Source organism: Kogia breviceps, chromosome 12 (assembly GCF_026419965.1).
Source record: "Kogia breviceps isolate mKogBre1 chromosome 12, mKogBre1 haplotype 1, whole genome shotgun sequence".
NCBI classification, from domain to species: Eukaryota; Metazoa; Chordata; class Mammalia; order Artiodactyla; family Physeteridae; genus Kogia; species Kogia breviceps.
Genome location: NC_081321.1, coordinates 9,357,951 through 9,383,521, shown reverse-complemented (window position 1 = coordinate 9,383,521; position 25,571 = coordinate 9,357,951). Strand labels below are relative to the sequence as shown.

The following is a 25,571-nucleotide window of genomic DNA, read 5'->3' as shown; positions in this document are numbered from 1 at the left end:
AAGAGAACACTTCCAGTAGAGGGAGAGAGAGGTTGGAGATACAGGGAAAAGGGGTGTACCAAAAAGTATCCTCAGGGAACTAACAGCATGGAATTCAAAAAATGTGGGTGGGAATGGGACCGTCCAAGGAAAGGCCATGGGAATGAGTGGCCGAAATGAAGTTAAACTGAACAATTAAGAGTTGTCTGCATCGATCTTTTACCTGTCCTTCCAGAAGCTCTGACAAGCATTAAACACAATGAGAGGTAAAGAATTTGAATTACTCTGGAGAAAGAAATTAGTAGAGTCAGTTCAAGTATGCCATGTTGAAGTGAGTTTGGTAACTTGGTTTATGGAAACAAATCTGGGTTTAAATATTACAGCCAGGATGATTTTAACTTTTTTAAAATAAGGTGACCAAGTGTCAGATTCATTAGCGTAATCTATGTCACTCATAAATCCAGTCCTATAGTTCTCAAAACCTGATTTTGCAATGCCTAATTACCTCAAGAGCTATGGCAAAATTGTACCCAAATACTCAAAACAGCTTTACTTTTTTTTCTATTTCAATCAACTTGTATCATGTCAGGCATCAGAATCACCAATTGAAAAGTATACCTTTTTAATACCATTTTTTTAAATGCAATTTATTTAAGCTAAAAAAAAAAAAAAAAAAAAAACCCGAAGAGTTCACCCATTTCTCCCAGCCCTCAGCCCCACCTCTGTTGACCACTTGATTCACCTTAAAAATTATAGATATATGTGCCCTTTGTCATTATTTTACTAGAGGGAGGAAAAGTTGTGAAATCAAACTAAAATAGTAAGGTTTCATCATTTTCAAAAGCCTGTCAATTATTTTACTAAGGAGTTGGAATCATTCTAAAGTTCCTAGGTAAACTGGGTTTAAGCTATTGATATGCTAATAAAAGTGGGAAAATTAAGATTGATTCTAAACCATGAAATCAGAGAATGGAACAAGCAGTCCTAGCTTAAGAACACCCAGTTTGCAAAATTATATATGTATTTTTATAGCCAGAGTCATGCTAAATGCCACGTTCTCCTATACTCAATGGCAAACTCTGACACGACCGGGGAAGAGTGACTCCCAGGCAGCCATATGTCCACCTCCCACTGCATCAGATATACTCCTCTTACCATGAAGGGTCTGGAGGGGCAACAGAGGGTTCCAGGTTCCAGAATTTAACTAACTCATTTCCCATTGAAAACAACAATAATAGTCAAATCATTATTAAACTTCTTTTCCAGGCCAGACTTACAAAAGTCTTTTTAGCCCATATGATAAGTAAGATCATTGTAAATTGTCTCTAAGGAAAATATGCTCTGAGTCCCAAACCATCAGCTTAAGAAGATAACTTTTGGAAGTGACTTACATAGGTCTCTAAGAGGCTATCAATAACCGATGAAATTTGATTAATTTAATTTAAAATATGTTGAAGTCTTATTTTCGGGTTCCATTGTGTCTTTTTTGTGCATTACTCTGTGTGCAGTTATTTCATCCAAGACCGCAGGGGAGCGAAAGATGGCCTACTCCACATTCAAACCACTCTTATCGTATTGGTGTTGACATGATGCTGGGGTACACAGCACCAACCCTGCTTTCCACTCTTCATTCTGGTCCTTACTGCACCCAGAAAGCCTCAAATCTTTCCTTCTCTCATAGAGTCCATACGGATTACACCCCGGGTAATGCAATGAATGGGCTCCTGCAAGTCTATATGACGCATACCATTGTGAATTGCTTTATATGTTGAAGACACATTACAGGAGTTCGCTACTTCAAAGAAAATTTATAAGTATCTCATCTGTTAATGTCATAACCCATTCTGATTCAAGATAATTACCTCTCTCTAATGTATTAGCTTATGAAGTTCCATTTTTTGCTTAAGAGGTTTAATTAAAGCAAGATAAAACTATACTTTCAGTTCCAGAAAGTAGCTTAATGTCTCTGATGAATGCTAACTTGTCCAAATCGAACTGACTGACAACTTAATTAGGAATAAATGTCATTATCATCCACATTTTTCCTACATTTTTTGAAAGAAAACATTCACACGGTAAAGGGAATCAGAATCTGTTTTTATATGCCTAGAGTTATAAACATTTGTATCAAAATATTTACAATTATAGTATATGAAATACCAATCTATTAAAGAAGAAGCGAAATACAGTACTAGAACAACCCACCAACGTAATGCAAATTACATGAGACATAAATGGCACAGAAACAAAGTAAAAGACAAGGGAATACATGGTTCACTCCAGTCACAGTTTGACTTTTTAACACAATGCTAGTATCTCTTTTGGCTGTATCTGATATGTAAATCTGCTTCTGCACTCAAGACAGCCTTCTAAAATCATGTGATCATTAAATCATAATTTAAAAGTTCATCCTCCCACAGTTTTTGCTTGCCAACCAATTTTCCCCACAGCCCAGATCATTTGGTGGCCAGCTCTCAACATTCCCCTAACCAGAATGAACACAGAGAAATATGCTTAGTAATAGTCCTTTTACATAGATACCAGCAACTGTGGCATAATAGCTCCCCAAAAGGAAATGTATCTAAGAAACGGGATGAAGAGGGAGCTAGAAGATGAAAAGTAGGCAAGATATCTCAGATTCTTCCTAAGGTAGATATTCTCAGATTGGTAAAGGAAATGTCTTCCACCAAAAAAATAACCTTTAGCCAGAATCTGAGATGGCTTAAAATAGCTGCGCCAGGCCAGAGCAATGCCTGCTTAACCAGGAATACCATACTAATACCATACTTCTAAGTCCTATATAGAAACACTCTTGTGGCAGCAGACAAGCTCAATTACCATCTGACTGGGTACCACAAGAGTTTTCAGGGTTTTTTTTTTTTTCCCCTTAAAGAAAATATCTGCCCATCACCTATATTTTTATTTCTTTCACGGAAATTTTCTTATTTTCCTGGAAGCACAGACACTCTGTTCTTATTGTGACTGAAATCCAGTATGCTTAATACTTGACAATGATATAGCACCTTTCATCCAAGGATTTGTTGTTTGGTTTTGGTTTGTGTGTATTTTAAGAAGCTTCCAGAATTGTCTTGCCTCGCCTGTGTTGTGGGATAGGCAGGACCTCTGAAAGGCAACCCCTCCAGCTCATGTCAAAGCTAGAGCTGTCTTTGAGCCTAGGGAGCCCTGGTCCCCAACGTGGCTAATTAGATAAAACTTCCTCAAAAGTGCATAATTTAGAGGGAGAGTAACAGATTGTGTTGCACGGGTCTCTGTCCATCTCTCTCACGTTATATACTTAAGACAAACATTGATTGCATGGAGAGAGGTTCCTAATAACATGACTCTAACATAACCCTGCTATAAGACTGTCCCTTTTTCCCATAATTTGTGTGGTGCTTCCACCACTGAATTGGTCTTTAGTGGCTTTACAGAAACTCCAGAGAGCCGCCTTGGCTTTAAAGGAGAGGCCAAGCCAAGTCTGTAGCAAGAGGTCTCCACGAGGGACAGCTGTGTGAGGTCTAGTCTGGGTTCTGACCACGCCCCAGGCCTTCCACTGTGAAAAGTTCTCTTTCTCAGTTTAGCTAACCCACCAACTTAGCCTTAATCACTATCTCTCTTCCTCCCATTTTGTCACAAATACCACGGAGCTAAATCTCTGTTCCAACGAGGGATAATGGCTCACTGGCCAAAGTCCTCCCACAGGGCCCTTCAGATGGTGCTGTTTTGCTTTGGGTCAGAAGGGCAGGATGGCTTCCAAGCCTGGCGTATTCTGCACAGGAACAGTATCTGCCCTTGCCGGAACTTGTACCGCTATGTTAACTAGGAGCAGTGGGTCTGAAGACTGAATTCACCCTCGGAAGTGGAGCCAGCAATGTGGCAGCTGCTGGGGCCCCAGGCAGTGTATGTAGCTGGAGGCTGGAGGCTGGAGGCTGGAGGGAGGCCCTCTGGCCTGCATCCAGGGAGCACCCAGCCCAGCCCACGGCTTTCTCGCGGGGCAGGGGCTGCACAGTACAGGACCCCCTCTGTCATGTTTGGGTTTCAGCCCCTCCCCCCTGCCTGCCCCTCCCCCCAATTCCCTCTCTTGGTTTTTCCTGCTTAGCAACTTCCACTCCTCTCCCAGATTCAAGGACCCCCTCCTCCCCACCCCACCCCCCAGATCCCCGATAACGTGTTCAGCCTTATTTCTTTCTCAGGACCAGATAGAGAATGCCGATGATGAAGCTGAAGCAGAAGCAGATCCAGGTCAGGATGAAGGAGTAGCCGTGGTGACTGTCCCCGTTCCCTTTTGTAGGGCTGGCATAGTGATGTGTGTAGATAGAGGCCCCCACCAAGATGCACAGCCCTGCAGGCGAGAAACGACGATTAGCGGTTGGTTTGGTTTCTTAACATGAAAACCAAGAAAAAGATTTTATAACCTTAGGAAGAGCCTATTTCCCTCATGAGCGATGGGAAAATGAAATCTGAAATTTGACCTCCAACGGTAGTTCTGTCGATTGGCCCCAAACCAAGCTTGATGGCTGTGTTGGCCAATCAGAGGTGTTCGAGTTCTCACATCTGCACTGGTTTGGGTGGCTGAAACGCAGCATCTCGGGTCCACCCCTCAGCCTTCCCATCTGGACCCCAGCACACAAGGGGAGGCTGCCTGAGGTATGCAGAAGAACACGCCTTCCACCAAACTGCGTGTCTCGGGGAAGACCGACAGGAGAGTGGAAATGGCCATCGTTGCAGGCATTCTGGCAGCGGTTTCATCTCTCCAAGGAATCCCACGTCCCCTGCCCCCTTCAGGGGTCCTGTATACAAGTGCCACTGAAGGGCGGACTCCAGCCACTTGGTAGCTGCCCGGGAGCCCAGGTTTAAACAATGAAGCCGACGGGGGTTCTTATTCCAGGCAGCTATCAGGGGTTCTCCCAAAGAGCATAAATTGTACAAGGCGGTTTCACTGCCCCAGGGGTTCAGCTGTTCAAGCTGCCGGGGGCGCCCATGGTGAGATCTACGGGAAAGCTTTTTCTGGGGAAGCGGATACTCACAGCACACCAGCATGGTGGCCCCGGAGAGGAAGAAGCAGTTGCCCTTCTCCATGGTGAACAGCTGGAACACGAAGATCACGAGGGAGATGACGCAGAAGATGATGGACAGGATCATAAAGGCCTGCACTGCCTTGAGGGCATCTGTGGACACAGGGTGGGGGGAGTGAGGGTGTTAGGCTTCCCAGTCCCCGGGGGGCTGGCCATTTCCCTGAGCGCACGAACCGTCAGCACTGAGTACAGTATCTTTGTACGCACCTTCTCCGCTGTACAGCAAATCCTCACAGACAACAGAGGAAGTACAGTTTTTCCAAAGACCTATTGATCCTGTTCCAGCATTTGAAACCATCCAGACCTGAAATCAAAAGGAAATAAAGGAACTCTTCTCAGTACACTGTAATGACCTATACGGGAAAAGCATCTAAAAAAGAGTGGATATGTGTATATGTATAACTGATTCACTTTACTGTACAGCAGAAACTAACACAACATTGGAAATCAACTAGACTCCAGTAAAAATTTTTTGAAGTAAATTTTAAAAAGAAATAAAAAGTTGTTTAAAAACTAACCCCCTGCTTTGAAAGGAAAGGAAACAACAAATCACCTTGTGTCAGGACCACATCTTAACCAAGACTCCATATTGAGCCATAAACATGGTTTATTTTCATCTCTTCGTGGAAATAAGGTCTCACTAAAACTGAAGTCACAAAGGTCCCAAGAAAAAAGAGAGAGAAGAATGTGTGACCAAGGAAAAGTCACCTCATTCTCTGGGCCTCGCATCCCTCATCACTTTAAAAAAAAAAAAAAAAAAAAAAGGAAAGAAGTAATTCAACCATCGCGGTTTAAAATTCTAAGGCTCTAAGAAAGGCCTCTCCCGTTGCGGAGCACAGGCTCCGGACGCGCAGGCCTAGCGGCCATGGCTCACGGGCTCAGTTGCTCCGCGGCACGTGGGATCTTCCCGGACCGGGGCACGAACCCGCGTCTCCTGCATCAGCAGGCGGATTCTCAACCACTGTGCCACCAGGGAAGCCCGAGGAAATTGGTTTTAAGGAGGCACAATTCATACACCCTACCAAGATTGTTTCGTGGAAGGGCCTGGCTAGAGGGGAAAAAAGTTAAGGAAAAATGTTCAACTGGAAAAAAGTAAGAAACATAAAGGACAACGAAGAAAATAGCCGGGTGATCAATAAGCCACTTTCATCTAAACAGAAAGATAAACCTTGATCGTCACAACATGCAAAGTAATTCCATAATAACATAGTGTAGCCACAGGCTTCCTGCAGCGGCAGCTGAAAGTAGAAGAATGACCAAAATGTGTTCCCCGCGGCTCACCACGGTGCCAGCAAAACAGTTATCCTTCTGGGATGGAAAACAAACACCCAGCCCTGTCTACACAGAGTGTCTGTTAAAATGAGAGCTATTGGAAAAGCGGGGCCAGGATGTCAAATCGCCTGCCTGCTCTTGATTTAATAAACAACTCTGTGTCCAGCCCCATATCAGAAGCTGATAATTCAGATATTCAGCACTCAGCATCCACGAATACAGTTTGAAGTTGTTTATCGGACCTGTTATCCTGAGAGACTTGGAGGGCAGCATACAGAACAGAATGGCTAAATTAGCGTCTGGAGGAGGCCACGTGGGTGAGCGTTCTGGCTTATCACAGTGATGCTTCAATTAGCCTTGCCTATAATTATACCCACCGATGTTGGCAAAACTCTGAACTCTAAAACCCATTTATCCTTCAACTGTAACAGGGACCTAAACAGGTTCTGGAACCATCTTTGTCTGTCTAGTGATGGATGGCCTTGGTTTTTAGGTCCAAGGAGCGGTCTTGTTTTTTTCTGAGAAAAGCACAATGCACCACTACCACTAGAGGTCAGAGTAGCCCAAGGTTCAGAGAGAAGAGCCTGTTGCTACCTCCATATTTTTAGGTTGTTTTGTTTGAGTTAATTCAGGGGAATCAGGTTAATCTTGCAAAATTCCACTCTCACATGCTACTCTCAGGCCAGATCTTGAATTTGGCGGTCGGGCCACCAAAGTGTCTTATGATCTCACTCCCATTTCTCCTTCTAATCAAGGTCCCCAGGAGGAAGGGAAGTTCTGCCCTGCCGCGCAGGTGTCCTCATTATGCCCTGAACAAAGCCTGTCCCCCCCTGCTGGGCTCCTGGGCCGGCACACCTAGAAGGCATCCCATGCTCCTTTCACACTGCATCTTTAGCAGAGAGAAACTCCACCCATTTACCCGTCCTCCAAGCTCCACCTCCACTGAGAAGCCTGGCTGTATTCTCCAGCCTGGCGGGATCACTCATGTAGACACTTGTTACTTAGTTGTTTGAAGTGCAAGTATGTGTTTATTTTTTTCCATGACTAAACTGTAAATTCACAAAGGGCAGGGATTATGGATTAAACGTCCTGTGTAGCACTTTATGTAAATATGCAAATAACTTCCAAATGAATGAATGAACAGAAGAATGCGACTCACATTGGCAATGGTGGAAACAAATAACATGATGACGGTGGCGATGTGGACCACAAAGATACTCGCCAGTAACACCAACATCTTGGCTTTTTGATGGCTTGGGAGTGAAGAGAGTTCTGAAAAGAAAGGAGAACACAAAAGGGAAAGGAGAGGTTACTGTCAGATTCAATGCGATAATTCAGCTTTCCCACCTGGGTGGGCTAGCTGCTAAAATCAGGAAGAGCTGCAGTAAAAACCATCAAGATTTCATCATAAATTCCTGCAAACAACTAGTTAGCCCAGTTCCCCCCAAGTACCTATTCGTCTATTTAGATAGACCTAAACAGAAACAGAATTCTGCCTCTCAGGTATTTATATACTCATCCTTCCGATACAGCCTGTTTCAAAACAAGAAAATTTTATGGTAACTGTTATCATTTTATTTTGTTTGTGTTTTAGAGGCCAAAAGTAGGACTTTGGTTTTCAAAAGGCCTTTCACAGCTGTAATTTCGAGGTCTCTGTGCAACAATGTCATATAAATTTCTATTTTCCACTAGGGAAGTGTCCACGCTTCTATCAAACTTCTCACCTGGCAATTTTAATCGAATTTTCCTCAGATCAGCAGCTATTACTCAATGCCCAGAGACTGAAATGGGCTACTAATTTGATCCCAGATGAGATATAAAACGTGAGAGCCACAACTTCTACTATAATAATGCAGTTCGATATTCAATAATTATAACTACCTAATTACAGTTTAATGGTCTGATCATCTACCAATGGAACATTTTAGACTGGTATTACTGCACCGGAGCCTTTGGGCTGCGTCATGGTGGGGACTCTGCTATTGACCTGGGGGCATAGGGTTATATTTCCTATGATTCAATATGACAGTTCTGGGGGCTGGATGCAGCTTGAGAGACTACCAAATGTGCCTCTGGCTTGTGCGCGACATTTACCCAAATGCCAATCCTTCAGGACTCAGTAGAGCAGATGGACAAATGCATCCATCACACGGTGGGTGGGTGGGTGGGGGGGAGGATGGGGAACTCAAAAAGAGTAAGAATGTGCATGGGTAAATGAAAGCGGTCAGCCGTAATCTCAGCAGAATAGAAGACAGGAGCCCATGGGTCATCAAACCTAGAAAAGAAAGGAAGTGTGAAGGATGCATGAGAGGGCAGCTATTCTGATTAATGTCAGCTACAGGAGTGCTTTGTCACTCACGCCCAAGACAGTTCAGAGGCGGTGCCGGCTCTGGGGAACTCCAGAAGGAAAGGGCTCAGGTGATTCACACCCTAGGCAGGGTGGATGTGTGGCTGTCCCCTCTCAGGGAGGCCTTGGCGGTGCACATCCAGTAACTGTGTCCCACTTCTCTCTCTCTCCCTCCACCTCATCTAATGGAGGCGTTGAGTGTGCTTGAGCCCCTTTCACATTGGACCGGGTATTTACTGGAGAGCATGGATACAATCATTCCAACGCTTCCGATGTTTTTGATCTCCTCTCCCTTTCCTCATCAGGCACTCAAAATCTAGAATGACCTACGGTACCCCAGGGGCCTTGCCCTTGACAGGCCAGGAATGAGAGGCAGACACTGGCCCCCACTACCCACCCGACCCATTCCAACCCCCCGCCCGACCCCGGGGCCCTCCTTCCCCATCCGAGCACTTCCTGCCACCTAGATTCTTTTTGTAGAAATGTGTCCAATGGAACTGTGAATGACCAAAATGATGAAGTTTATCCCGCGGCTTCAGGGGAGAGCTTGGAGCTTTCATGCCTGCTATTAATAATCTCCCCACACATTCAAATGCAGTTTTGCTTTTCTCAGGTCCTTGCACACTTCCTCAATTTTCTGCTTGACTTTACTGCACAGTGAAAAGAGGTTTTTGAATTAGACAGAGGTTGAGTTAGAATCGTATAAAATTGTTTGACCTTCCAGTCTCACTTTCCTCCTATTGCAATGCTAACCATAAAGGGAAATGTGAGGGTTACACGGGATCATATACGGAGAACTCCCAGCACAGTGCCTGGCACATGGCAGATACCAATGGGGTTGCTTTCGTGGTGATTATTAGTATTACTATTATTATTATTATTATTATATGAAACTGAGTAGCTGGCACCAAACCAACCCAGTCCATCCGTCACCAGGCTGCCCCATGTTAAGTGCCAGTTCCGGTTCACAAGACAGGGTGTATAAAATCATTTAGGTCCTCTTAGAAATTGTCTTTATGCTTAATCCTTGCCCCCTGAGTGGGAGGACCTCTAGGAACACCCCCTTAGGGATGAGGAGGAGAAACCTCACTCTTCTCAGCCCTGTGCTACCCATCCTCCCGGCACCTCCAAGATTCACACCATCACTCGATCCTGATCTCACTCCTCATGGAGAAAGGAACAGGCGTGAATTAATTCTCTGAATGCAGGGAATTAAAATATTATATAACGTGGGCTTCCCTGGTGGCACAGTGGTTAAGAATCCACCTGCCAGTGCAGGGGGTGCATGTTCGATCCCTGGTCCGGGAAGATCCCACGTGCCGCGGAGCAACTAGGCCCGTGCGCCACAACTACTGAGCCTGTGCTCTAGAGCCCGCGAGCCACAACTACTGAAGCCCGTGTACCCAGAGCCCGTGCTCCGCAACGAGAGAAGCCACCGCAATGAGAAGCCCGCGCACCGCAACGATGAGTAGCCCCAGCTCGCCGCAACTAGAGAAAAGCCCGCGCGCAGCAACGAAGCCCCAGTGCAGCCAAAAATTAAAATAAATAAATTTAGTTTTAAAAATATTATATAACAAGTCATGTTGAATCCTCCTTGGGCTCTACAAATGACTTTTTTATTCCTTTGCTTTTAATTTACAAACACCTTCCTCCTGATAGGGTTTGAGGGACCCAAGACAGAATATAACACACCAGGTGAGGCCTCTTAAATGAGGTCGAGGAAAATGTTCTGAGTCTCGTCCCTTCCATGCTGTTGGGGACCTAGCGGTGTTTTCCATCTCCTTGGACTGGTCTGTAACCCTCCAAAGTTGAGTCTGATTCCTTTCGCCCCGGCTCACACTGTCCATTCTGATGACTTGAACATAATTGCCTTCCAGTTACCCTGCACCTTCACCGTGGCTGGCCCACTGCACCCCCCGGGGCGCGCGAGCTCCTGGCCAGTGGCCCTCGCTTCTGACCTAACCCACAGCCCCGCCTGATCGTTATTCCCCTGCGGGGTGCAGGCAGGAGTGAGTGGCGGGATCCAACAAGGAAGCGACTCTCTTTCAGGGTATTTAGATTTCTGTAATCACGCCACATCTTTTCACCAAAGGAAGGAGCAAAATGTCTTGGATTAGCAAGTGTTCTCAGTGCACGGAACACACAATTCTCTCCACTTTTGGCTGCTGGATCCAGCCAGAAGTAGGAGCTGCTTAGCTGCAGCTATTGCATAACACATATAGTAACCTCCCCATTTTTCATTGCCCCAAATTTGTCAGGTTTTTCTTAGTGTCATCCATTGTCAGCTTAGAGGGGCTTCCTTTAATTTCAATGGCTCTCCCCAACACACATTTGCAAGCAGAATGAACTGTCTTCTTTTTTTTTTTTTTTTTTTTTTTTTTTTGCGGTATGCGGGCCTCTCACTATTGTGGCCTTTCCCGTTGCGGAGCGCAGGCTCAGTGGCCATGGCTCACGGGCCCAGCCGCTGCACGGCATGTGGGATCTTCCCGGACCGGGGCACGATCCCGCATCCCCTGCACCGGCAGGCGGATTCTCAACCACTGCGCCACCAGGGAAGCCCTGAACTGTCTTCTTAAATGTCTGGCCTGGATCATCCCTAGGTACTCAGTCCTTATACTAGAGGCCCCCCAGCAGATGAGTGGGGAATCTATCAAGTAGTAGAGAGGTTTGGGTAGAAATAAAAGAAGACCTCGTGCTCCCATGGCATCCACCCACCCTTCACAGGCAGGGAGGGTTTCTGAGAGCCTCATTCCCTGACCTCGTGTGTATCTTGCTTCAGACAAAAGCACCGAAAAGAGACCATTTCTGAGCATTTATATCTTTGGAAGTATTGGCTGCTACAACTTTCTTTCGTGGCAGTATGTTTCACTAAAACAATAACTGAGTTCTCTCTCCCTCCTCTCCAAAATGCTATGGATAGCACGCGCCAACGGAAAGCAGACCCCTAGTCATAGCCGGGCAGCTCAAACCAGGCAGTAGAGGATAACGGCATGGAGGTTCTAAAGAGCTGGGCGCCACACCTTCCTCCCCAACAGAGCATCGGTGCTTGGGGGAACGTCCCAAAGTTTGTCACGTGGTTGCTGGGACTTCCCTAACAACGAGATCTATGGTCCTTGGAGTTGGACCCAGGCCACCAGAGCTAGTGAATCCACTGCATTCTCAAGGGCTAGGATGTCCACTGACTGTTCTATGTGGGGTGCCAGGAACACATTTCTCTACCCACCACTGGAAGCAGAGTAGGATCGCCCCCTTTACCCTCATTTACCCAGCAAGCTTGGGGACAGGGGTGGTTAGCGCTCCGTGGGGCTGGGTGGGAAACTGAGAAAAGTAGAGGAGGCATGGATGCTGACTCTAGGGAGAAGTGATCATTAAGAGAAATGGAGGTTAGCGACTTAGAGCCACACACAAGCCCTCCTTACCCCTTTCCTGCTCTTCTTTCTGCCCTGACGGAGAGGCCCGCAGGTTCCTTTTCCACCACCGCCATCTTTGTTTCTGGCCATGCTTCCCCTGTTCTTCCCGCATCGCCCGGACCACACGGTGGCCTCTTTACACCCTTGTCCCCGATACAAGCCTCACAACCACTGACCACTCTAGATCTGGATGAAGTTCTTTGCTAACAGGACACTTATTACAGCTAGTGAAAATGAGCCCGAAGATCACGGTTGCTGGAGATTGGCGCTGTAAATGAATAACTAATGTCAGGGAGAAAGATAACTGCCCTCTCTAGTTGCTCCGCCCACTTAAGTCGTTATTGGTTCCTTGCCTTCCTCTTACACCCACGCCCCCACCACCACCACCAAATGAAAGAATCAAAGGAACATATCCCTGAGACTGCCTTCCTCTTTGCCTTTTTCAGGTAGCCTAACACTTGTAGGGCGTTCTGACCAGGAGAAATTAATCAGGCCTCTGTGGACACCTTTCCTTTTCTGATGGGTAACTCATACTGCAGAGACTTTGAGAATCATTGACTTCTAAACAGACAATTGAGATGTTAGTGATTTGGCTCCGTGATTGCTAAGCTAGGGGTCAGATAACTTTCTTTCTGCCCTGGAGTCTGTGTGTTTATTGAGCGCCACCAGAGTCTAGGGGAAGCAATGCTTGAAGGTGGTCTAAGGAACAATAATTGGGAGCAATACAACAGAATAGAGCCCCTAAAACCTACTTCTCCGGCAAAGGAAGCGATGGAAATCCTCGGCTTGAGTCACTGAAGAACTTGCCAGAGACTGGGGGTGTCACATCATCAGAAACAGGGATCTGGGGGTTGTGTGAGCAATGGGGGAGTCCCACAGAGCTCAAATGTCTGTGATTCACTTGGAGCGTGTGAGAGTCTCACAGACAAAGGCAAAGTGGAGGCATCCTCTACCAGATGGCACAAGATAGCTTTCTGAGAAGCCTGTGGATCTGGCTGGCTAGCCAGAAGACAGTTTAGTCATTTCCCCTGGCAGCTGAAGACAGCCCAGGCTTTTCTGGGGAGACAGGAGCAATAATGACCAGGTGCCAAAGTCCCTCCCCATCACTCCTTCCTCTTATCCCAGTTTTTTTGTTTAACTTCTTTATTGGAGTATAATTGCTTTACAATGGTGTGTTAGTTTCTGCTTTGTAACAAGGTGAATCAGCCATACGTATACATATGTTCCCACATCGCTTCCCTCTTGCGTCTCCCTCCCTCCCACCCTCCCTATCCCACCCCTCCGGGTGGTCACAAAGCACCGAGCTGATCTCCTTGTGCTACGCGGCTGCTTCCCACTAGCTGTCTATTCTACATTTGGTAGTGTGTATATATGTCCATGGCACTCTCTCACTTTGTCCCAGCTTCCCCTTCCCCCTCCCGTGTCCTCATCATCCCAGTTTCGTTGCTGAAACTAACACAGTCAGGTCATGCCCTCTTCCTCCAGTATTTATCTGCTGTGTATCCTTACTTTCCACTCCCACTGTCATGTCCAGCTCAGGACCACCAGCCTCTCCCGCCATCCTCTCTCTGAACTCCTCCCTCCTAAGCATATGCTCTGTGCCACTGGGTTATGCGACCAAGTCACTCCTCTTCTCAAATCTTCCAAACACACCACCACCCCACCACCAATCAGGAAAGAGGATCCAAACACCTCCAGGAATTTTAAACCCAAACAGAAGTAGCCCTTTTCCTCCTGTTCGTAAAATCACCGGTGGCAGCCCGCCTGGTAACAGAATTATTTGTGGAAATGTTTCACTCCCCCACCCCTAAGATTCTAAGTTCCTGAAAAGAGACGCTTGTCTATGACAGGTACCAAGTATCTGTTCAGCGAGCAAATAAATGGATCAAGGAAGGCAATATTTTCTTTGCTGTGGAAAAACAATCAATATCAAAGTAACTGAAGTCTTCATAAAAAAACAACAGAATTCTACAGAGAAAATGTTTCCCCCTTTTTTATACAGGTGAACTTTAGTCCTGTATTAGTTTTAGAAATTATTTATATATTACTGTAACTATGTATTGAACATCTTACTACAGGCAAACTCTGTGAATATTTCCTGAGTATCTTTTTTTTTTTTTTTTAATTCTTATTTATTTTTTGGCTGCACTGGGTCTTCGTTGCTGCGTGCAGGCCTTCTCTAGTTGCGGCGAGCGGGGGCTACTCTTTGTTGTGGTGCGCGGGCTTCTCATTGCAGTGGCTTCTCTTGTTGCGGAGCACAGGCTCTAGGACTTCAGTAGTTGTGGCACGTGGGCTCAGTAGTTGTGGCTCGCAGGCTCTAGAGCACAGGCTCAGTAGTTGTGGCACACGGCTTTAGTTGCTCTGCGGCATGTGGGATCTTCCCGGACCAGGGCTCGAACCCGTGTCCCCTGCATTGGCAGGTGGATTCTTAACCACTGCGCCACCAGGGAAGTCCTCCGACTAGCTTTGACATTTGAATATTCAAGGTTATATGTGTGTTTGTTCCCTTTTATTCAAGAGGAAACAAGTAAATGCAAAGAAAAAATCTTAAACTTCTAAATACTATTTTGTGTATTTAACTTCCCTATCTACCTCTTTAAATTACAGAATCTCTGACTGAACGGGGGCTTTAAAATTCCTCCCCAATGCATGAAACTCATCTATAAATCTATACCAAGGAGCTATCTAAATCATGCTTAAACTCCTCCAGTCACGGGGAGCTCACTACCTACCAAGACCCCCTTCCATTAGAAAGGTCCTGACAACACATCAGAGGCTGCTCTTGACAATGACTACCTTGATCTTACTTCTGCCCTTTGTCTAATGCTCCCTTGTTAGCATTTTTCTAAAGTGGTCACTCTTCCAGCAGAACTTCCAGGTTATCAGAGAATTAGCCAGAGGACATCACCTGAGATCCCCAAATCTCACTAAGTCATAAGACTGTCCTGAGATGACCCGCCTGCGGGACACACTCTGTCTTTTCATTGATTGATGCTTTCAATGAAATCCCCATCTCTTTCTGGGTACCTGCAGACTTTGAAGAACGCTTTCTCCGACCAAGACACAGTGCTTTCTCCAAGGCACAAGATGAAAGGCAAAGCCACTCCTGGTCGTGCGATCTCCACGAGTCAGCCCACAACTGCCCATCTTCCTTCGTGGCGTACCCGAAACTGTGGCTGTGCTTCTCCTGGGAACACTGTGCAGGGTGGTGGCACGAATGCCTTTCTGTCCTCTACACATCAGGATCATTTTGCTTCTGTTGGTTTATTTTGATATGTCTCTTTCCCACTGAGGATCATTTGGGTTGGCAAAATGAATGTCCAACAGAAAAGGAAATACTCTCTTTGGGGAGCAGCCATAGAGGATGTATCCGGAGGAGGAAAAGGCTGGGATTAAAGGCAGGGCTGAGTGGATGAGACCTTGGATGAGCTTTTCTGACCATTGTTCTTGTTGTTTTATGTCAAGTGTACTTTTCCATTCTAAATATTGTTTTTTATGCAGGGGTGGGAGAGGGGGGCATTAATTTCTCCGTGGGAAACATGTGGAGAAAAAGAATCCTGAAAGGCTATTTCCTCCTGCTTCTGGATGTCTGATGTTCGGTGTGGAAGGAAAAAATTTCAAGCTGTACCTCACTGTATACACATCATTCCAGGATCTGATGTTTTCAAGTGCACAGGGCAGTTTTTACGACCAGGAGAAACATCAGCAGTCAAGTAGCCAAAGTAACAGGAATCTACATGCTCCAAAGAAAACAACTATTTTTTCATGGTCCTGGGGGTAAGGGGACTGCACCTCCCAAATGTGGGCTCTCATGAACGGGGGTTATTCTAGAAAAGGTGATGTTTTTCCGGCACTGCTGTAGGCTAGCGTGATTCTCCCATAGGTGGGGATGAGGAACTGGGGGTGGGGGTAGGAGGATGTTATTGAAGGAGAACAAAACGAGAAAGAAAGAAAAAAGAGCATCTATGTGAAAACCAGATTCTCATAAAAATCCTGCCTCTGACTAACTGCTAACTTTGGGAAAATAACATACCCTCTCTGGACAGCAGCTCCTAGAGAGACCCAGTATTGAGCGGCAAAAAGAGCACAGATTCCAGGTTCAACTCCTGACTGTACCACTTAAAAAAAAAAAAAATTCAGTGTTGATGAGGTATAGTGGACATACAAAATTGTAAGCTATTTCAAGCACGTTGAAACTCCAGCCCGTTTTAACTGTGATCTGCAGACCTCGTGGCCTAGGTGTGAGGACTCAAGGGCTCCTGCCTGACACAGAGCAAAGGCTGTACACTTGTTGGTTATTCTTTGTGTTCCTTCATGGAAAATGAGAAGCTCGGCCCAGCGAAATGGGCTTGAAGCTTCTTGGGCAGAAAGTGAGGGCCAGCAACTCTGCTAGAAGCAAACAAGCAACATGAAGCTTGTTTTTCCAAACGTTCCCAAAGAGAATAACCTCTCTCTCTCTCTGGTTTCCCCTGGTCCTCTTTTGTGTCGGGGAGCGGCTAGATCTGGGGGACATCTGCCAAGGCTCGGGCCAGACCTGGGCAGCCAGGCCGGGCCCAGCCCGTGGCCCCGGCCCGCAGCTGGTTAGGCCTTTGGGCAATGTCCCCTGGGCGAGGAAGGAAGCCTCGTTGTCTTCTAACAAAAGAGGAGTGTTCTGGCTGCCAGAACGTCTCCGAGGGAGAGGTTGCCAAGATAATAACTAGGGTTTGGGAAGAAAATCAAGGTGTGGCCCGGCCCCAGGGGCCCTTGGGTTGGGGGAGAGGGGGGTCCGACAGTAGGTGGTGGTAACAGGCTTGCACCAGTGGGGCCGCAGCCCGGGAGGTGGCAGGGCCCGGACGGATGCAGGTGCAGCCAGGGCCGCCCCAGTGCCTGGGGTGGGCTGCGGGCTTTGTTGCTCTTTCTAAGGGCAACTGGTTGTTTAGTGGCTTAGCAGGGCTGGGGTTCTTCAGTCCAGGTCCTCGACAGAAGAGGAAAAACAGGTCTCCAGAGTGAAAGCAGCGTCAGGATGAAGCCCACCCCCCTGGCATCTTCCAGGTCAGGCCTCCTCCACCGCAGCACGAGCTTTTCTCTCCTACGTCGGGACAGAAGTTCTAGAACTTGTACCGGATCTCCCCTTCACCCTGTTCCTCCCACCGCCTCCTAGTTAATCAGAGGGTCAGCAGAGCCCCTCAAAAGAGCGCCATTGGAAGAAACGAAGGGCCTTTGCAAGGACACTGCTTCTTTCCATTAGGTTTGCTGAGGGGGGCCACCAGCTGAGCCTGCCCCGGCCAAACCCGACTCCCCACCTCCTTGCCTCGCCGCCACTGCCACAGCCCCAGACGAGCTTCAAACCTTCCAGCCTGCCTCCTAGGCAGGGTCTGTGATTATGTCAAAGAAGACATCAAAATACCCAAGACTCCCTTCTTCTGTCAGCCCTGATATGACCCTCCTGAAAAGGGAAGAAACGTCCCTGGGAAGATCACCGCCCCGTTGGCACAGACATTCGATGGAAACTCAAATGTTACATCCATGAGCAGCAGACGATTCTTCACGGCGGGGGGGGGGGGGGGGTAGACAAAGAAGGAATATTTGGCCCTAAAGACTGTCCCAAGGCACTGAGGGAGGCAGTCAAGAGTGCAGCATCTTCACACTTCTGCCTTGTTCTTCCTCCTTCTCCCTGGTTTCCTCTTTCCACTTTCTCCCTCTTCCAGGCCTTTCCACCTGCCCCCCTCATCCCCCGACACACAGGCCTAAGGAAACCCGCGCGGTCCCCTTGCTCCCCACCCCCTTCCTCCTGGCACCTCCCCTTTCCTCGTGGAGGTCTGCTCCGCATCAGCTCTCATCCACACCTTTGCGGCCGCACCCTCCTTGACAAGAGGGTGGGGCTCCTTCCCCAAGACCAGGTCCTCACATCTGCCCGAGCCTGGTTGGCTCCTGGCGGATCCCTTGCTGTTGTCAATACCCCCACAAGGCTTCGCTAGCCTGGCCCTGCTTATCTGAGCGGGTGCTCCTCGGGTTTCACAAATCGGACCTCTTACCTTTCTTGCGAGACCTGGGTGAACGCTCACTGCCACCCGACGGTGAAGCCCGCGGACCCGGTCCCTAAGGGATCTCTGAGCGTATGAAGCCAAGGAGCCCGCCTGGGTCCTCCGTCCTCCGTGAGATGCCTGTCCCCGTGCAACACGTTGCTTCATTTCACTTTCCTACCAGCGTTTACGGATTAAGCTCGCTGTTAGCGTGAGCCCAGGGATTCCTCACGACAAGAATGGTAGGATCTTAGAACAATAGGGTCTCAGAGCCACAAGGGGCCGTGGAGACCACCGAGCTCAGTTCCCTCCATCGAGAAGACAAGTGTCCTGCCCACGTCACACAGCAGAGTCGGGACAAGACGACGGCCCCTCGGGCCTCCTATTCAGCCATCCTGCACCCACCCCAGGACTCGTGACACCGATTTCAACCCAAGCCCAGCGGGTTCTCCATTTCAATTACCCCACTGGAAAAGAGAATTCATGAAACAGGCTCGGGAAATAAGAAAACTGCCAGATCCGCGTAAGGCCAATGGCCCCAGGAATAGAGGAGTCCATTTTAGCTCCAGAGAAATGCCATCTCCACAGCAGGGAAGGAAAGGTTGACCCAATTATTTTGTTAAAAGGGGAGAGAGAGACACAGCAATCCCCACAAGGGCTTCTACTTTTATCCTTGTGCTCCAGTATCAGCGGATCTCCCAATTAAGTTGAGAGAAATGACTTGTAACTGAAGTGTTACAAAGAGTGGTCTTGAGACACGCATGTCTGGGGAGTGGGGTTTTGGGAATTGAGGCAAACTCCTCACTGGAAGCGTGTCTGGGCTCCCTTGCTCACTGAACAGAAATCCAGGGTCCTCTGGCAAGAACTGGAAAAAGTATTGGAAAGGGGACATTTACGGTCAGAAAATTCCAGCTCTCCGTTAGTTAAGGATTATGAGCTCTTTTCAAGGGATTGACATCCAGACAGCCCACCAGCAATTAGATCGAGGTGATGTTGATTGGCAGCCTGTTCCTGGACTTACTATGACAAGAGGTTGACAGTGGAAAGGCGTGGGCTGCATGCACTATGGACCAAGTGAAGGGACCAGCCCCAGAAGGCCAAGTCAGAAGCCTGTGTTTCTGGCATTGGATTGATTTAACCATGACCTCGTGGTAGTAACTGGGTGTGTCCCTCTGAGTATGTATATCTGAGAGTCCCAAATGGCTCCGAGCTTTTGTGCTAGACAGCTATGTGTATACATGTGGTCGGTTCAAGAAGGAGCCATAGGCATGTGTTTAGAAAATGAAGGACTTCAGAATCAGATCGCTTGCGTATGGATGACTGCTCACAGTTTCAGAGCTTCGAACATGCTCCCTGCTCTTTCTGAATCTTAGGTAGTAATTATAATAATACAGATGCATCAAGTTTTATCCATTAAATATTAAATAAGGGTCAAGTGTTTAGAGGATAAGGAGCATTGGATGGATCAACAACAACGAAAATAGAATGGGTATTTTCAGCACCGGAGAACTAGGAACAAAGTACAGGAGTTATAGAGAAGCCAACTTTGCTGGATCTAAGAAACTCTAGTAATTAGAGCTATCCAGCAAAGGAGGGTGGGCATGGCAGTACCTTCTGAGGTACCAAGCCTCTTCTCTGGCAATTTTAGGGAAATGTAAAATTCCCATCCGTCCAAGGTGGTGCGAAAATAAGATTTCTGCATATGGCAGAGAATGAGTGGGTTGACCTCCAAGATCCCTGCCAAACTCAGGGCACAAAATCAAGGATGAAATGTGACTATATTTGCCTTGTACCCTTTTCTGAGGCCATTTTTCGGGTCTATTCCCTGTCAGGCTCTGAGGAGTCTACAGAAAAGCCATTTTGCTTCACCTCTAAGCCTTCTAGGTCTCTAACTGCTTTCTCTGCGCTGGTCCCAGGGGGTCTGGTACCCGCTGAAACCCCCAGAGCCACCGAGTCCAAGCCAAGAGGGTCTGCATGACCCTATGCATAGAGGGTGGCCTCTACGGAGCTCCTTCCCTAGGTACCCCAGAGTCTGCATGTCCCTGGGAGTTGGATGGGACAAGTCTGGCCTAGGAGGGAAGCAGGAAGAGTGGAGAAAGCCACAGTCTCTTCTGTGGTCTGTGGAGGGGCTGTCTTTCCTCTCCTAGAGGCTGCCCTGTACTCCTGGGAGGGGGCCAGCATCTGCTCTGGGATGTGATCTGCCCTGGGTTGGCCCTCGATGGCCTTCTGCCAACTCCCAGGACAGGGTCCTACCCTCAAACAATGTAAAATCCAGGGGTCCTTGGACCAGGACGCCAGACCGGACATCCTGCAGCCCTCCAGACAGTGCTCCACGCCAGCCCCAGTCCTCAGAGTCTGGGGTGGAATTTGATCCACCTCTGAGGGCAGGAGGAAAAACAACCCTCCCGGTTCAGTCTTGTCAAAAGATTCACAGCTGAAATCCACAAAACCTCCCTCAGCCACGGAACTCTCTCACTACTTCTTGGAGGAAGAGGGGAAGGTGGGACTCAGAACTGCATTCTTTAAATTGCCCTCAAACTCCAGGCAATAACACGCAGCACACTCGCTCATTTATAAAACTCCAGCGTAAAGTGAGATGCCGCACAAATAATGAATTTCATGATGGTTTATGCCCCCAGAATTGTCAGTGTTGTCTATTTGCTGACCAGTTAAATCTAGCTTATTAGTTTTAACCTGCACAGACTAAAAGATCTGTACTAGCTTCCTAGGATACCGCTACCATCAACTTAATAATGGCTTCCCTAATCCATGTCCATGTAAACTGGGAAATAATCAACACTTCAAGCAAAAGCAGCAGTTCCCTGAATCTTGACAAGTTGCCCTTGCACTAGCTTAATCATCCCCTTGAGGGCAATTTTACCAGGCGCCTTGCCTGTACCGGGTACACAGGCTGATTACTCTTGAATCTTCTCTTCCTAGGAACTACATTTCTAAAGAAAAAGCCTAATTTCACCAGACAAGCTGAATCCTGTCATTCTCCTCATCTTGTTTACCTGGGGGAATAAATACACCAGTATCTCTGTTGAAATGGGCCACGCCTCCACCAAAATGCTAACCTTAAAAAAAAAAAAAAAAAAAAAGCAAATAGAAATCACTCGTCTTCCTTTTCCAGATCCCTTTCATGATTAGCACGAGTGTGTGCATTTGTACAGCCATGTTTTGGAAAGGGTGAGAAGATAAATGTTCCAAATCAATCACTGCCTTCCCTGCAGAAAAAAAAAAAATCCCACATCCACCTAAAATTAAAAATTATTTTAATTTTTCTGATATGCCATATTTTCACTCAGCACTAAAATTGGGTGGTTTCTGAAGTGAAAGCACAAAGCGATTTTTTTACAGGGACAGATGAAGTTCCCCTCCCCTCCAAACCCAGTTTCCCTCCTGCTTCTCCCCATCCTCCGCGTATGTGGCCAGAGAGAGAGTTCTGGAATCCACATCAGGCTCTCAACTTCACCAAAGGCACCAGTCCTGCGTTTTATATCAAACTCCGCTTGAAAGAGTTTCCTCTTTCTCTCTCTCTCTCTCTCCCTCTCACGGTTTTCTTTAAACAAACCAACCCCCCTCCTTCTACCCCGTGGAAAGAAAAAACATTTACACTTAAATAAAAGTGAATGAACGAGCCAGAGGACAGCAGTAAAAGTAACCACGAAAATAAGCCGAAATGCAGATGTCTATCCACCATCACCCCAAAGACCAGCAAACAGAGAAACAATTCAAGTCCTGAAGCGCTCTGAAGCAAAACAGAGGAATTGACAACATCAGGCAAACACACTCTGTCACTTCAAAGGTACCTCGTGGTTCCTCCATAAAGAAAACCCATAAAGGATACGCTAGTGGCATCCTAGGAAGTTAGTACAAATCTTTGGAATATCCTGTTCCAAAGACCCTGCCCCCATCACGCTTTCAGAGCAAGAACCCAGTTCCTGCAAGACTTAATTACAGCCCAGCCCCCCCGACGGCCCCGACTCCCCGGGGCCCCCGTCAAAGTAGATTTCACTGAACCTTAAGGAAAACAACCTTGTCTCCGTTTCCACTTTTTTAGCCAAAAATTTGAAGGGCTCATTTCAAAGAGTCATGGAAAAATAGCGAAGGAAAAGAGAAAGAGCAAAGCTTCCCTGAGGTCAGAAGGAGGAGAGCAGTGGAAAGGAAGGAAAGTTCGCTGGGCTTCCGCACGGTGTCGGGAGCTGTCCTACCTGAGGGTCCAGCGACCGAGGTGCCTGGGTGACAGCAGCTGGTGGCAGGCGTCTGCTCTTCTGGAGGTCTGTGACCGCACTGAGGGGAGGGCTGGCCTCCCGAGGTTATAAGTTCCTTGCGCTGGTGTGCTGGGGTGTGTGATGGGCGGTTTCTTTTCACTGCTCTTTAAAGGAGTTTCTATGAATCAGTCTGGCTTTAAAAAAAAAGTGTTGGTAAGCTACGCCCTGCTAAGCTGGCAGTCGGTCAAGAGAGGCTGGGAGGGAGCCATCAATTCAGAGAAGCCAGTTCAGGCTCCCTGTGACTCAGACACACAGACCACAGTGGAAAAAGGAGTGACATTGCTTCGAATGAGTAACAGGAGTCCCACAAATAGACCTGTTTACCGAAGCCCATTCCTCCTCATCAAAAAGGAGACTTGGTTACCATGGATACAAGCAAAACACAGGTTATCTGCTCACACTTTCATCTGGGGGTGGAGGGACAGGGAGGGGGACAGCGCCCTGCCCCCTGACATCCTAGCTGCTCATCTCACGAGACTCCCATTCTTCCTCCCCGACCAAATGCATCCGAGGCTGTGCACAGTCGGGAATGATCAGATTTCCTTCTGATTTACTTCCCTGCCTGACCCTGGGCCCCATCCTGGGGGCGTGGAGGGGGGTGCTGGGGATGAAGAAGGGACACACCAGGAGCCCCCGGAACCCTGCCTCTCAGTGCTGGAGAGCTGGCTGGCTGGCCCTTTAATTATGCTCCGTGAACGCGCAGCCAGACTCCTCACGTTCAGTCAGAGGAAGTCGTCTAGTGATGAACTTTGCTCTCTGACCTCCAGGTAACAACCACCTGGACCTTGCTCCACAGTTGAGCTCCTCGGGCCCCTCACTCCTCTCTCACTCAGCAGTGGAGTTGGGAGCGGCCCTAGAAGTCATGTCATCCCATAGGCCAGGCATCCGCTGGAGTCCAGAGCCCAGCTCACCTCTTAGCTATGTGACTACATGCCTCCATTTCCTCGGGCACAGGTGGGGTAGACGGTACCTCTTATGGTGAGAAATACACGTAGGGAGCTTATAACAACACTTGGTGCATAGTAAGCACTTGATAAATATTAACTAGAATGAGTATTTTACTGAAGAAGGAACCCAGGCCCAGAGAGGTGAAGTAACTGACCCAAGGAGAACAGCAAATTAGCAGGAGCAGCTGCGTTCCAAGTCGGCCACACCCAAGCAACTCTATTTCTGCTGTTCACTGCTGTATCACGACAACTTATTTCAATTCAAATTATTCTCCTAGAGTTATTTATTGATCCATCCAACCAATGCATTTGCACATAGCCGTGCACCAGGCACTGTTCAGAGCACGGGGTCACGCATATGAGCAAGATCCCTGTCCTCCTGGAATTTATATTCCATAAAAGAATCGAGAAGGGACGGATGACTATTCAACAAAATGTTTATGAAACTAGGCGGTAAAATTACAGGTGAATTTTTGTTTCTTCTGGGTCACATTTCTATATCTTCCAAATCTTCTGACATGAACCGACATTACTTTGATTTTTAGGAAAACACATTTTTTAATGGATAGGAGGGAATATTACCTGAAATGAATTATGGGGAAACAGCACACACACACACACACACACACACACACACACACACACACACATGCGCGCGCGCATACTCCATCACTCATTGGATAATAAAAATGTCTGTTTGAGAAAAGCCCCTCCCCGCAGTGGGTTAAGAGTCCCGTGATCTCTGATCAGCCTAAGCCCCGAGAGTCAGGGTGTCTGGTGGAGCGGCCTGGGAACCCTCACGGCTGTGAAGGCAGAATGAAGGCAGAGCCTGCCAGAGCTGCGTGCAGTCGGCCAGCCCATCACGCCACCGGGCCTTCCCCCATCTTTTGTTGGCTTGCCTTTCACGTCCAAGGCCTTCTGCGGGTTTCAAACTCTCCCTTCCCCCCGCAGCATGTGGAGGGGGGCTGGGTCCAGGGGTAGAGTCCAGGGATGCTGAGGAGTATGTGGTCGGGTTGCATTTTTTAAAGAGAAACCTGGGGCTTCCCCTTGAGGGGACGCAATCTCTCTCCTGCTTCCCTCTCAAGATGAACAGAGGAAAAAAGCAGAAAGTTCCCTTATGGTACTTGAGCAGGAGTCATTTGGTCCTTCTGGATTCTTGGATTCCCATACTGGGTCTGAAAGGGAGAGGCAGTGGGTTGAGAAAGGGCTTCTGAAGACAGAACTCAGAGAAGGGTTCTAGTTTTCCTCTCCCACCACCTGGCAAGGGGGCCAGTGAGTCATCTGCGCTCCTGCAATTCAAACTTAAAGTGAGTCTACGTCATAGGCTTCCAGGTGGGCCTAGAGAATCTCACATTCCTTTAAATTTCTGGAGATGTTCAGGGTTTGGAGAAAAAAAGTTAAATGTTTTGCTCTCTTAACACACACACACACACACACACACACACACAGAGAACAGTTGTGTAAATACAATGGTCCCTTGGTATCCACTTGGGGGAGTGGTTCCAGGACCCCAAGGATACCAAAATCCATGGATGCTCAAGTCTCTTACATAAAATGGCATACTATTTACATGTATATGCACCTTTCCAAATACTTTAAATCATCTTTAGATTACTTATAATACCTGCTGCCACGTAAATACTAAGTCAACAATTGTAAATACAAGTAAGTGCTACATAAAATGTTGCCAGTGCACAGCAAATTCAAGTTTGGCTTTTTGGAACTTTCCGGAATTTTTAATTTTTCTGAATATTTTCGATCTGCGGTTGGTTGACTCCATGGTTGCAGAACCTTCGGATACAGAGGACCTCCTGTATTTTGAAAAGATAAATGCCAGTCCAGGATTTCTAAAGGCTCGCAATTAACCCTTGAAACGCCACTGAGCTCTCTTTATAAAGTTATCAGGTCTGGGCAGGAAATTGGACCTGTTCTATCTGAAACTCCAGCTTACTCTGCCTCTGGATGTGATTAAAATATTAAGTCTGATTCTTTTCCTGGCCGTGAGCCGGACAGTTTCCAGACTGCAGATGGTAAAGTGTTCAGGGATCTAAAACCACGTGGGTCTGGAGCATGTCACTCTCTCTGGCATACACAGTCTTTTCAAACCATTCAGGGTAATCTACCTTTCTCCTCTCTGCTCCCATTTCCCCTAGTTGGATTAGACACATTCATTTTCCACATGGGTAAAGAACTGGGCAAAGTTTCATTTGACCTCATTAAAGCCCTAGAAAGGAATGTCCCCTCTCGCCCAGTGCCACAGCATTG

The 25,571-nt window shown here is 47.4% G+C and overlaps 1 protein-coding gene across 1 annotated transcript; it reads right to left on the bottom strand.

Moving 5' to 3' along the window:
* Positions 1-2,055: 2,055 nt before the first annotated feature.
* EMP1 (epithelial membrane protein 1) lies at positions 2,056-22,506 on the bottom strand. The gene is made up of 5 exons (XM_059082700.2): positions 22,300-22,506; positions 7,486-7,598; positions 5,262-5,358; positions 5,007-5,147; positions 2,056-4,321 (listed from the first exon to the last, which is right to left on the bottom strand). The coding sequence occupies exons 2-5, from the start codon at positions 7,561-7,563 to the stop codon at positions 4,158-4,160; spliced, it is 480 nt and encodes a 159-aa protein (XP_058938683.1). The 5' UTR covers positions 7,564-7,598; positions 22,300-22,506; the 3' UTR covers positions 2,056-4,157.
* Between the last annotated feature and the right edge of the window lie 3,065 nt (positions 22,507-25,571).

Coding starts and splice junctions, on each gene's coding strand:
- EMP1 (XM_059082700.2), bottom strand. CDS start 7,563: ATGTTGGTGTTACTGGCGAGTATCTTTGTGGTCCACATCGCCACCGTC. Junction 5,359..7,485: donor TTGTTTCCACCATTGCCAAT/GTGAGTCGCATT, acceptor TTTTGATTTCAG/GTCTGGATGGTTTCAAATGC. Junction 5,148..5,261: donor TTTGCTGTACAGCGGAGAAG/GTGCGTACAAAG, acceptor CTGTGTCCACAG/ATGCCCTCAAGGCAGTGCAG.